General features: G+C 43.7%; 2 protein-coding genes across 2 annotated transcripts; both read right to left on the reverse strand.

The window, feature by feature from the left end:
• Window positions 1-4,467: 4,467 nt before the first annotated feature.
• Window positions 4,468-7,078, reverse strand: MELLADRAFT_79554 (uncharacterized protein; the record flags this gene model as incomplete). The annotated part of the gene is made up of 7 exons (XM_007417631.1): window positions 4,468-4,891; window positions 5,078-5,302; window positions 5,372-5,468; window positions 5,541-5,614; window positions 6,514-6,661; window positions 6,726-6,897; window positions 6,958-7,078. 7 exons carry the CDS (start codon window positions 6,986-6,988, stop codon window positions 4,859-4,861), a joined length of 780 nt encoding a protein of 259 aa, XP_007417693.1.
• An 842-nt stretch (window positions 7,079-7,920) lies between these two features.
• MELLADRAFT_26063 (family 15 glycosyltransferase) lies at window positions 7,921-9,189 on the reverse strand (the record flags this gene model as incomplete). Its single annotated transcript, XM_007417610.1, has 4 exons — window positions 7,921-8,427; window positions 8,550-8,652; window positions 8,722-8,951; window positions 9,046-9,189. Coding segments are annotated over 4 exons (984 nt in total), but the record flags the coding sequence as incomplete, so codon positions are not given.
• Between the last annotated feature and the right edge of the window lie 3,030 nt (window positions 9,190-12,219).

Here is a 12,219-nt window from a genome sequence, read left to right on the forward strand (position 1 = left end):
CATCTGATTCACGTCGATCCGCCGCTATATCAATTCAAGCTCAGCCTCCACCTCCAAAACGGAAACATGTCGTATTAGATGATAGTGAGACTGAAAGCCAGAATGTTACTGAGAAGAAGAGTTCACGAAAGAAAAAACCAACACGCAAGAAGACTAAAGCCGCCAATGTCACCGAGGTTAGATGATGATACTTCATAGTCTTGAAAGAGATAGTTGAAACTGATGCATTTCATTTTGGCAGCCCGATGCGATGGATCGTGCTGCTCTTGGCCAGAATTCTGATAGCGAGATTGAATGAATCAAATCAACCCGAACTAACAAGAAAAAGAAGGACACCGATGGTCATGACGATGTGCTCGATTATTATTCTGAAGCATATCGTACAAAGGAAGAGGTGAGTTGTATTCTATCTATCTTTTCAACAACAATCCAACTCAGTTCTGATCAAGTTATATTACAGGAATCAAAGGACCCGACTTGTAAACACCTGAATCACACTTGTCTTTGGTGTGGAAAGGTGGATATCCGTGTCAGCAGTAGCAATCCTCGAGCAAACCTCAAGGTCCATCGAGATGGAAATCCTCAAGCCAAAAAGGGAATGTCTTCATGCCCTGGACGAGACCGTGCTATCGCAGCTGGCGCCAATCTTCCACCAACAGTAGCTGAACTTAAAGCGGTTGCAAAGAAAAAATCTCAATCCACACTCACATCCTTCGGCATCGAGCAGTCAAAAGCCCATTACGACATCAGCATAATGAACAGGTTACTCTGTCTTTGGCTTGTTCGGCAAGCATTACCTTGGAAACGGATTGAAGACCCGGCTTTACGTGCTGCCTTCGATTATGCGCGGCCTGGGGTTCGCATATATAAGCGAAAGTGGATGGCTGACGAAGCCAAACACTTATATGTTTCTCTTCGTGACTCGGTCCGTACTGAGCTACAGGTATTTCTTCTTTTCTTTAATAAAATGGCTTTGTCTTGGATCAAAACTGACTATTATACTTTCCTTGATCAGAATCTCGATAGTCAGTTTACATTGATCCAAGATGTCTGGACAACAAAGGGTAACGCGCACGCCTTTAGTGGTGTATCGGTTGCTTACATCACTCAGAATTGGGAATTCAAGATACGTCATCTTACGTTGAAGACCGTGGCATGGCATCATCACGGTAAATGGTTGGCGGAGCCAATCGTGACCATTCTAAAGAAGGACAACCTATATCAAAAGATAAGTTTCTTTCATTATTTTGTTTGTATATTAAAGTTATATTTGACTGACATCCATCGTTATTGTATCACATGCTTGCTCAGGTTACTGACTCAGGCATGAATAACCGCACGATGTCCCGAGAAATTCATTCTCAGCTACAGTCTTGTTCAGATGCCTCAAGCTCTCAAGTTCCTTCGGCAGCCAATAGCGATTTCCACAACTCACCCTCCCAACAGCCTTCCGAATGCGAAAGCCTTACTGTGATCAATAAGCAATTAGTTAAGCCAACCGCCAAATGGCTAACCAATTACACGTGGGATCCGAAGACCATGCACCACTTCTGTGCGTGCCACAAGCTCGGGCTTGTTGTGAAGCATGGTCTGGCTGCTTTAGGGATCAACGCTCCAGCAAATTCGGCTAACAAGGAGAAAGTATTAGGCCGGTTTCCTGTGGTAGATATCATGCCTGTCATCGAAGAGGAAGATAATGAAGAAGAAGCCTTAGGTGATAGACCCATTGAACACGATGACGACGCGGAACACGATTCACCGGACCACGATCCTGACGAGCTTCCTGAGGAGACACCTCATAGTGACTCAGAAGAGGGATCAGAAGGTGGCAATCAAGAAGAAGATGAAGAAACACGCCGTCTGCGAGAATCAATTCAATCAAACCACAAAGGTGGTGCCACAAGGAACACAATGGCTGATCTTTACAAAAACGTGAGTTGATTTCATTTCTCTCTTTTCCTGATTTATATATTTTCGTTCTATAATCTCAATGTATTTTTTGGTTTTTAAAGTGTCTCACAGTGTGTTGCCGTATGACCCGAAGTGCGTCTTGGAGACGAGTGTTTGAGCGCCACATGAAGGCCAAAGGCCTATCTGTGCGCCCGTTGGTTGCTGGATATGGTATAAGATGGAATGCTGATCATGATCGACAATCACGAGCATATGAAGCACGTGAGGTGAGTTGATTAGTGTTTGATGTCTAGAGATAATCAAACCAAATTATCTAACCTTCACTCCAATCTCACTCCACTCTGTATTTAGGTAATTGATCAGATTCTAAGCGAGGATTTAGCAAAATACCACTCCACCAACAGGCGCCGAGGTACCGATGTGAAGAAAGTGGCATATTTCCGTGGTATTACGTTCGATGGTGGTGATTGGGAAGACATCAATGCGCTCAATCAAGAGCTTTTGGTAAGTAATCTGACTTACACTCAAATTACATACAATATCTGATGATTCCTTTTTCTTCTCAATCAGCCTTTCCTTCTACTTACCAAACGATTTGAGGAGGACAGTCCAAACGGATCAATTGTCATTCCCGAGTACTATGTTCTCCTGGAATCCCTCAAGGCGCGAAAAACCTCTTTAGACGAAGATGACCCGCTATACCCTATGATCTCGGAAATGGTAGTCTGGTTGGATAAGTATTGGAATGAGGCGCTCAAGTGTGAAGCTCTGGTCTTTGCGACAATTCTAAACCCCTTGTTTTGACATCGATTCTTCGAGAAAACATTTGGTGCTGAAGATGCGCTTTCTGTCGATACTCTTGCAAGATTCACTGTAGCTTTCAATATTTGCAAGACTCAGCATACCGACCTTGATTCTCAACGCATACTCAAACCCAGCACATCGATCTCAAGCAGCAAGGTGTCCTCTGTATACCAACTCTTCAGCAGTGATCTACAGACTGAGCGAGTAGATGAGCTGAAGAGATATCTGGCAGGTGAACATCCTTTGATACCCGTCCTCAAAAAGGGCGAAGGTGATCAGGATATTGATCCTGAATGCATATTACAATGGTGGAAAGTGAGTTCCTATTTTTGCCTGTTTCCTGAACACATGCTAATCTGTTTCATGATGTGTTTTAGGACCATGAACACCAATATCCGGTCCTTGCATCAATGGCTCGTGACTACCTTGCGGTCCCGGCTTCCTCTGCTGCTGTAGAGAGGTCCTTTTCAGCTGCTGCTGATGTATGCTCAACCAATCGAGGTTGATTAGCTCCTCAAAATATTGAGAGGAACGTTGGTAGCCTCTTGTGGCTTTGTGAAAAGGTGGAATTGTTGGGTGAATGGATGCTTGTAGCCAGCGTGCTAGCAAAGAATTTGGCAAAGGGTATAATAAAATAATGCTATTGTTTCTTTTTTTTAAAACTAAGTCTTTCTTTATAAATACATATTATCGTATGCTTCACCTAAATGTTACCGCTAAGCCGCTAATTAGCGGTTTAGCGCTCAAATTCTCGCTAAGCTAATGACCCTAGCTTAGCGGGTCATTTTTTTGTGCGTTAAGCTAATGCCTTAGCTTTAGCGGTTTTCCGCTAAGCTTAGCGTTAGCGGAATTGCCCTTAGCGGTTTCTAGCTAAGCTAAGCCAAGGTGGCGAAAACCCTTAGCTTAGCTTAGCGAGCCACCGTTGACCAGCACATTTCATATCAACTCAGTTGCCAACTTCTCCTTCTGGATCGCAAATCAAAAAGAGTACAATATATCCACTTCATCAGCACCTATTAGAGCACCAATCCATTTCAAGGTTCTGATCAATTTACAAAACTAAAGATAATTTCACGTCAAAAATAGCTGTATATCACTGGACCCTTGACAATTTTCTTTGTTGCATTTGCTCCAGGGAAGCTTTAAACTTCACTGGTGTTCTGAAACCTCATACATATCACCCTTCCCAGTATCCTTCATTGTGCTTGCTCCGGCTTGCTCCCAATGACTGATGGAAAACAGACCACATATTGTGAATTTTTGTGTGAATTCAATATTGATAGATCTACCTTGCCATTACATTCTGCTCAGTGGAAGAGCATGATCTTACCACCATTTTTGGATTATTTCACATGAGTTTGTTGTTTGTTCCAAAACAAATCAAAACTTTCTCTATTTTTTTGACAAACTTGCTTCAACTATTCTGAACACCTCATAGAGTAATTGGACTTGTTCATGTGATTCACCTATAGCATTGGAGAGGTATATCTAGTAATGTTGTCTATTGAATTTGACTCCTCCCCCATCACAGCATCACAGCTCAACCCTGTTTAAGGCAGTTGGAAATGACAATATGTCATGTGATCAACGCGCAAACAAGTCGAGAGATATATCATATGGCAGATCACAAAGTTGTGTATCCCCAGCAGTGAGTGAGGGTGAAGGTGGGATCAATGAAGCTGGGATGGACCTAGTCCTTGTGCCATTGTCGTGTGGCATGCAAAGTCAAACTTTCCCAGAAAACTCTGCCACATCAGTTGCACGGGATGAAACGGTGGTCATGTTGAACCAGGAGCCAATTGGCAGTCACTTGAAGTGATGATTTGTTGTTGATCCTATCTGAGCATTGGATCTAATTCAATGAGCAGGCAATCACTGTAAGTAAATATGAAAAGCTGCCTCAACTGATATCGCATTGGCACATACAAAGTGAACAAAGAGAGAAAATTAGTTGAGATTTATCCACAATTTCTTGAACAATCCCGGACAAAGTAGGATTCAACAACAAGGTGCACACAAAGGTTTTGTTTTAAGAATGAAATACGTCTAATTTTTGTCGATGGCTATAGAGCAGATAGTCGGTCGACTTGTTTTGACAAGACTCTTGTTGGTCTCTTTTGATGCCCGTGCCTCGATTCAGACATCAAGGCGCAGCTTTTTCAGGTTCATCCACCGTCTATATCAACAAGGAAACGAAGTAAAACAGATATTGAATCAGATATAGAAGACTTGTCATACATCTGACACTGTTGATCATCTTCTCCGCTTCCATCTCCACTATCCTTTCAAAAAGATTATGGAAAGCGATGATGATGCAATGTGCGATGTGATGATTTAGAAGATATTCAATTAGTCACCAGACCTCGCGGCGGGCAGATCGTTCCCTGGATCTATCTCTGGAGCGATCCCTGTCCTTTCGGCCATAACCACGGTCGCGATCTCGTTCCCGTTCATCACGGGAAGGCGGACTTCGACGGCGCTCCCGATCGTACCCACCTCGGCGATCCCGATCACCGCGATCACCTCGGTCACCCCGGTCACGGTAGCTGGGCGATCGAGAGCGATCACGACGACCACCTCCTGGTCGCTGTTTAGTCCATCAAAGAACTAGGTTCAGTACATAAGACGACGAAAGATGCAGCAGACATAAACTCACATCTTCAAACAACGTCACTACCATGCCCTTGAGGTCTGTTCCATCAAGTTTGCGCAAAGCGTTATCAGCGTCATCTTGCGATGAGTATTCGATTAAACTATGAGTGCGGGAGAAGAGCAGCTGGGTATCAGAACGGCGAAAAATTGGTATGACGTTGAAAAAAACGAACCCTTCTCCAGGCATGTTGCGGTCAACATCAGCACGAATGACATTACCAGCCTGTCTGGCAAAGTCTTTGAGATCCTGTGTTATTTCGGGAATGCAACAGAGAAGAGAGGATAGGCCAGGTTACTTTCTCCTAGGATACCATGGTAGCAACGGAAAACGGAAGGAGGCGGAGAGGGGACTGAAGGCGGCAGATTGGCATTGTAGACCGCCGTATACGAGTCCACGTCGCAGTTCAGACTGCAATACGGAGGCCGAACCAGAAGAGCTACTGAATATACTGAGGCTGATCCGTGCACGTCCTGATGTATTGCAAAGAAATCAACCTCGTTGGCCATTTTAGATCCCGCCACTTAGGTGTCCCACCAGGCTTCAGTATATATCACGTTCCTATCCTGGGGCCAATATTTGAACTCGGGCATCCTTGGGAGACAAACGGACGGGCCATAAGATGTATCCAGAGGTATATGCGCCAAAAGCAATCCGGTAATCAAGTCACTGAGAGTTTGAAACGACCCTTTGAGAAAGACCAGTAGAAAGACTACAACTGAATGCTTGGCCGCAGGTCAGTTGGAACGATATGGCCACGAAGCAGCGCCTAAGGATACTTGAGGCTTCAGTCGGCCTTGGCCATATGGGGAATGGAGGGACGTCCTTTGGGGAGGCCATGAAACCAGAGGATGGGCGAGCAACGTGGATGGAAGAGCGAGGATAAATCGGGCGCAACCAACACCTCCAGAATAAGACGGAAGACATTATGGCAGAGGGTGAGACAAACGGCCGGGCCACTGGGAGTGAGTATCTCGAGTCACAGAATGGGCCACAGAGCGCCTGGGTCGCCCCAAGCACATGGTAACGGTAGAAGGCCGAGACATCCAAAAGGCCCAGGCCAAGAGAGCGAGAAAAGACGATAAGACAGCCCCAAGCCGAATTGCGGAGGTTCAAGTTAGATTCCGGTCGAAGAGCAGGTGTCGTACCTGCCAGCTGGTCTCATGCGAAATTCCTTTAACGATCAATCGGAACCCGCTGCGACGGGGTCCGCCACCTCCACCATAACTCCCACCACCTCCTCCTCCATACATCTCGCGACCACCGCGAGGGGCTTTCGCGAACTCGACAATAAGTCTGATCAAGAAGAAAGACAATTTAAAACCATATCACAGGTATCAAAGAATAGAAGACTGCTTACCTATCACCCATAAACTCTCGTCCATTCAAGTCGTGGACTGCATCTTCAGCGTCACGAACCTGATCATACTCCAAAAATCCAAAACCAGCCATGATTCTGACATCGAGGAGAGTGCCATACCGGCCAAAGTACTTCTCGATATCTGTGCGAGTTGCTTCTTGCGGTATACGGCCTGAGATGCGATCCGATCAGCGAGGTGAAGAGCCAGCAAGGGAGAATTTGAAGAACAGACCGATGTAAAGTCGCCTTCCAGGAGATGACATTGTATGTTTGTGTGTGGTAAGCTAGTTGTAGGAGATGAGACGGTGTTGGAAATGTGGAAACGATCAGATCGAAGAGGAAGTGGGGGAGTTGACAAAGGGGTTACCAAGGGGGAGATCGGGCAAGAGGAAGAAATTGAATGTACTTTACTCGAGGACAAAACTCAAGTCAAAAACCAAAACCACGGCTAACTAAAAGAACAAAACCCTACATACACATATGACACGTCACCTTGACTAAAATTCAGATATCACACATGAGTTAGGTCAAATCTTAGATATCACACGTGTGACATGCTGGCAGACATTGACTTGATTCTTGTAGCAAAAGTATGGACTTCAAGTTGGATACTAATTTTGAGATACCTTATAGAAATCGGAGCCCCCCATCAAGATAGACAAACGTGTTTTTGGATGATACCAATATCTCTTCTCGTCGGATATCTGACAAGAGAAGCCCAATCATGCTTTGAGAACCCTGTAATGTGGACTTGGAGATCAAATGCAAAGTGGTCAAGTTACTAATTAAGTAGATGTGATAACATGTGTACATATCACTACAAAATGTTCCAGGTGTATGAGATTATCAGGAGGTCTGAGGCCCAAGGGTATTAGATTCAAGAGAAAGCTGAGATATAATCAAGGAAGAAAGCCGTTTACAAAATATGAGATGAAATTTGAACGTAGACAATGTTGAACGACAAAGGTCACTCTACTTTTGAGATACATATTCTAGACGGTGTTTCTATAATCAAGTAACAGTAGGCCAAGAACCTATCAAAACTAGTTCTCGAGTTTTTGTCAAACTTGAAGGAGTTCAACTTTTATTTGGGTTCCTGATGAGAAAAAGCAACAGATGAGCCCCGATGAAAACGAATGGAAGTATAAACTCAAGACAGAAGTGAGTTTGCTCAGGAACTAACTTACCCGCTGATTTTCCACCATCGTGGTGTACAACTATAAGGTAAGCTGTCAAAGTTATCTTTTGGATCACAATAACATTTACCATTAACGTGATGCTTTTGTAGATTAGTGGGACAATGAGTGAAAGGAGGATGATAGTAAGCAATATCATCCCATTGATGGATTTGCGAAGTAGATAAAAATAAAGATGCAGCGATTGAATGAACAGGCGCGTCTCCCCATCTTTCGTAGTAAAACCCTCCTTTTCGATCAAGATGATTGAAGAAATCAAGATAGGTTTGAGAGCGCCAAAATCGTAGATCACCAATTTCGAAATTGGACCAAAAGTGACATAGGTTATATTCTGCATCCATTCCTTTTTCTAGTTGATCCACTAAGAAGCCTAATGAATTATCAGGTGCTAGTGAGGAAGGGTTCGACGTGACAAATTCTCGAGTGACATTCCAGAGAGTTGGAAGTGTGGCCCGATATTCGTACAATGAGAGAACAAATGAGTATACTTTTTGATTTGATTCCATCTGATATTTGGTTTTCATTTTGCATAAGATAACAAAAGAACGACCAGATTGATCAGAATTGACTCCTTAAATCCGATGTAGCCTGGATGGAGTAACGAGTCACGAGATGCGCACAAACTTACAAAAACAAATGGATCGTAATCTTGATCACAGAAAAGCTCAACTGATGGCTCCACTCGCCAATAATAATTGAAGTTGAGCATTAAAGGGTGCCTAAAAAAGAAGCTAAACCGGCGATGTGCTGAGTTGAAATACTCAACCCCAATGATGATTGAATGTATACTGTGAGCTCACCCCGATTGATATCGACACATATGACGGTAACTCTCGCTTTGTCCGTAGACGATTCCATTTTTACCCATCTGTGTTCTTGTCCGATTCGCTCGTTCTTGATCAATAAAAGAGGGATAACCCCAATCTTCCTTTGGGATGAGTCCGAAATAGACTTGTGAACGAGTCATAGACTTCACGCCTGCTTTAAAGTCTTCGGTGAATTCTTCTTCATTCAGGAAGACCCATGGATACTATTGAGCGACAATCGGGCGGAAGGCGATGAGTATTCTTTTGCGTCCATGAGCGGGTTAAGAGACTCGGTCGAAGTGAGTAACAAAAGCGCACACCGAACTTGCGATTGACTCGATCCTCAATCGACCGCATACTTTGCATCATAGATTCTCTTTCTGAGCTCCGTACCAGAGCAACAAAAGTAGCATTAGCCCTTCGATATGGGTTCATAAGGGCCGGATAAACGTCAGATGGGTAGCGAAGCCCGGCCTCTGTTCGAAACTCATGTTGGAGAGCTCCTTGGTCCGGTGACCATCGTCCGTCGGGCGACCTTAATTTTCTCCAGTTTGATCGAAGCAGTGCATCATAGGATCGATAATTCCGAGTCGTTTTCAAATGGTAGAATGTGATGCATATGATGACGATGCAAGAGACGCATATGAGAATGACGGCTGTGCAAACTCGCCTGCGACGGAGACGGGGGTGTCGATGGCGAAGTGATATTGTGGGAACGGTCTGTGAGGAATTAGAACGAGAGATGAAAGGTCGAGAATTGAATTTTTGCGAAGGTCTGATAGTTTTCGATGAAATCATCTTGTGCAGGTTCCCCGTGCAACACAACTAACACAATTCAAAGTAAAAAGGTTGGAATCTTATTCGCACCAACATAAAAGAAACTCTTCATCCACTTCTGATTTGGCTCCTGCTGATACGTACATAACTGACGGAGCCGAGACTGTCTGGCCAGTGGCTGCCTGAATTCATTTGTACAGGAATACATACAGCGGTGGCATTTGGAAATTGTCATGGAGTGAAGGAATGAGTCGGTACGTGTAAATATACGGGAATGGGTCGAAAAGGCGACCGGGTAGTGATTGTGAAAGCACGCGGGCCAAAAACCATAACGTCCCATCCTCTGGAGCAGGGATGCAGGAGTGAGTATGAGTTTACTCAGTAAAGTGAGTATTATTGAGTATACTGAGTATTTTTGCCTATTTTTGGCCCTGTAAACCCATACAAAGTGAGTATCAGTTGAGTATATACTCATACTCGGTACTCATTCCTGCATCCCTGCTCTGGAGTCTCTGGCAGAGATATATCCATCTCTCAGCTATCCAAAGACCAACGAAGTTTTCAACCGATCAACCCCTTTATCCTTAATCAACCCCTCGCTAGTATGCCCCAAAAGCGTCCACCGGACATCGGTGAAGGCGATTCGAGCCCTCCCTCGAAAAACCCGAACATCCAACGATCGAACGAATCGGATTCTATGATGAGCGAACTTAGATCTATGGCCTCAGAAAACTCCCAATCGAACAACGGTCTAATTCAAATCATGATCAAAATGATGAACGGTTTTGAAACGACAATCAAAGAACTCAACAACACGATCAAAGAATTACGAGAAGAAATCCGAGTACTTAAGACAAATCGTCCCTCGTCCAGCTCCAACGAAACTATAGCCCCTCAAGCCCCTTCATCAAACCAGACCGCGTGGAAGAACCCTTACCCCAAATCAATCAGGAACACAACTCAAGCTCCTAAACCGCCACCTAAAAACTCGGAAATCAATCAATTCAAGGTTGCCTCATTGATTATGCATAAAGGACCAGGGATGGAACCGTTCAAAGGAATGTCAAACTTAGCAATTGTTAACAAGATCAACGAAGCATTAGCATCAATCAATGCACATATAAATGATAAACCGGTCAGAATCAAAAGCGCATCACTCATGAAATCAGGTGACATCATTATGTACATGGAAAATAGACTCATCAAAAACTGGCTCTTAGAAAACAAACACAGATGGACGAAATTAGCTCATAAAGACTTTGAAACAAATCAAACTCGATATCCTATTCTGTTCAACTACGTACCGGCTGAACTCGATGTTAAAGATACTAGCTTCCTGATTAGACTAAGCGAACAGAATGAACTACCTCTTGAAGTCCTTCACTCAGCAAGATGGATCAAAAACCCGTTGGACACGAAGAAGTCTCATGGTACCATTGTCTTAAACTTAGTAGATAAAGCTATCGCTCAAAAATTAGAGAAAGGTGGTCTATTCATCGATTGTAATAGATTAAAAAGCAAAGCCTATGTACAAGGACCAATGATGTGTTTCAATTGTCTTGACTTGTATCACACTCACAATACTTGCAAATTCAAACCGCATTGCGCAAAATGTGGTGATTCCCACAACACAAAAGACTGCGCCAATAATGATGTTGACCAAAATTGTGCTCGCTGTGTAAGTTTTGACTTACAAAGAACTAACAAACAGGTCGATAGATTCTCTCCCACATACGCCCACTCCCCAAAAAGCCTCAACTGTCCTCTAAGGAAAACACAATACCAGATTAACGATCAAGTAATTATCGATGATGAGTTATAGAAACTTACTTGAAACACCAAACCCTGCACCTTTTAACGAAGATACAACACCAGAACGCACTACCCCCGAATCATCTCCTCAAACGAACGACTTCTCAATTCTCCATTTCAACTGCCAAAAATCTCAACATATCACTCTTGAAGCACTCACCCAGACTCAATACACGATCCTGGCCCTACAGGAGCCTTGGTTCAACACTCTCAACCTATCTTTTCCAACACACGAAGCGTGGCATTTGATCTCAGCATATGATTATCAACCTAGCTCATGGGACGAAAGACCCAGAGTGGTCCTTTATATCTCCAAGTTAATCCAGTCCTCTCAAATCTCAATCTTACCGAGCATGTCTGATATCTTGCTTGCAGTCGACATCATGAAACCTCATTCTCGCTCTCCTCAACTCCGGATAATCTCGTGGTATAACCCTCCAAACGCTCTGCGTGGCCTCGCTGTCCTAGAAAGATGGTTACGCTCCAACTTCCAGCGTGGGATCCCCTCCCTCATCTCTACAGACTCAAACTTGCACCACAGTCTATGGAACCCACCAGGCTATAATAGGACAGATGCTCAAGCTAAAAAGCTCATCCAACTATGCGGTGTAGAACTTATAACCCAACAAGGGTTATACAGAGCTGGAAGAGGATAATCTACTAATAAAATGACTAGTAGAAGTTGTCTAAGGACTGCTCGTCTAAAACAACACAATCAGAAAGAGCTCTGTTGTATTGAGTACTGATAAGGCACCAGAGAAATATAACTTCACACGTAATTTTAACTTCAAAAGCACACTTTGTATTACTATCAACACTGCTATAGTGTTATTCCCAATTGATAACTGAAAAAAATAAGCAATATCTGATTGATATTATTCCCAATAAGTCTTTATGACTATA

The sequence above is a fragment of the Melampsora larici-populina genome (genome assembly GCF_000204055.1).
Source record: "Melampsora larici-populina 98AG31 unplaced genomic scaffold MELLAscaffold_76, whole genome shotgun sequence".
NCBI classification, from domain to species: domain Eukaryota; kingdom Fungi; phylum Basidiomycota; class Pucciniomycetes; order Pucciniales; family Melampsoraceae; genus Melampsora; species Melampsora laricis-populina.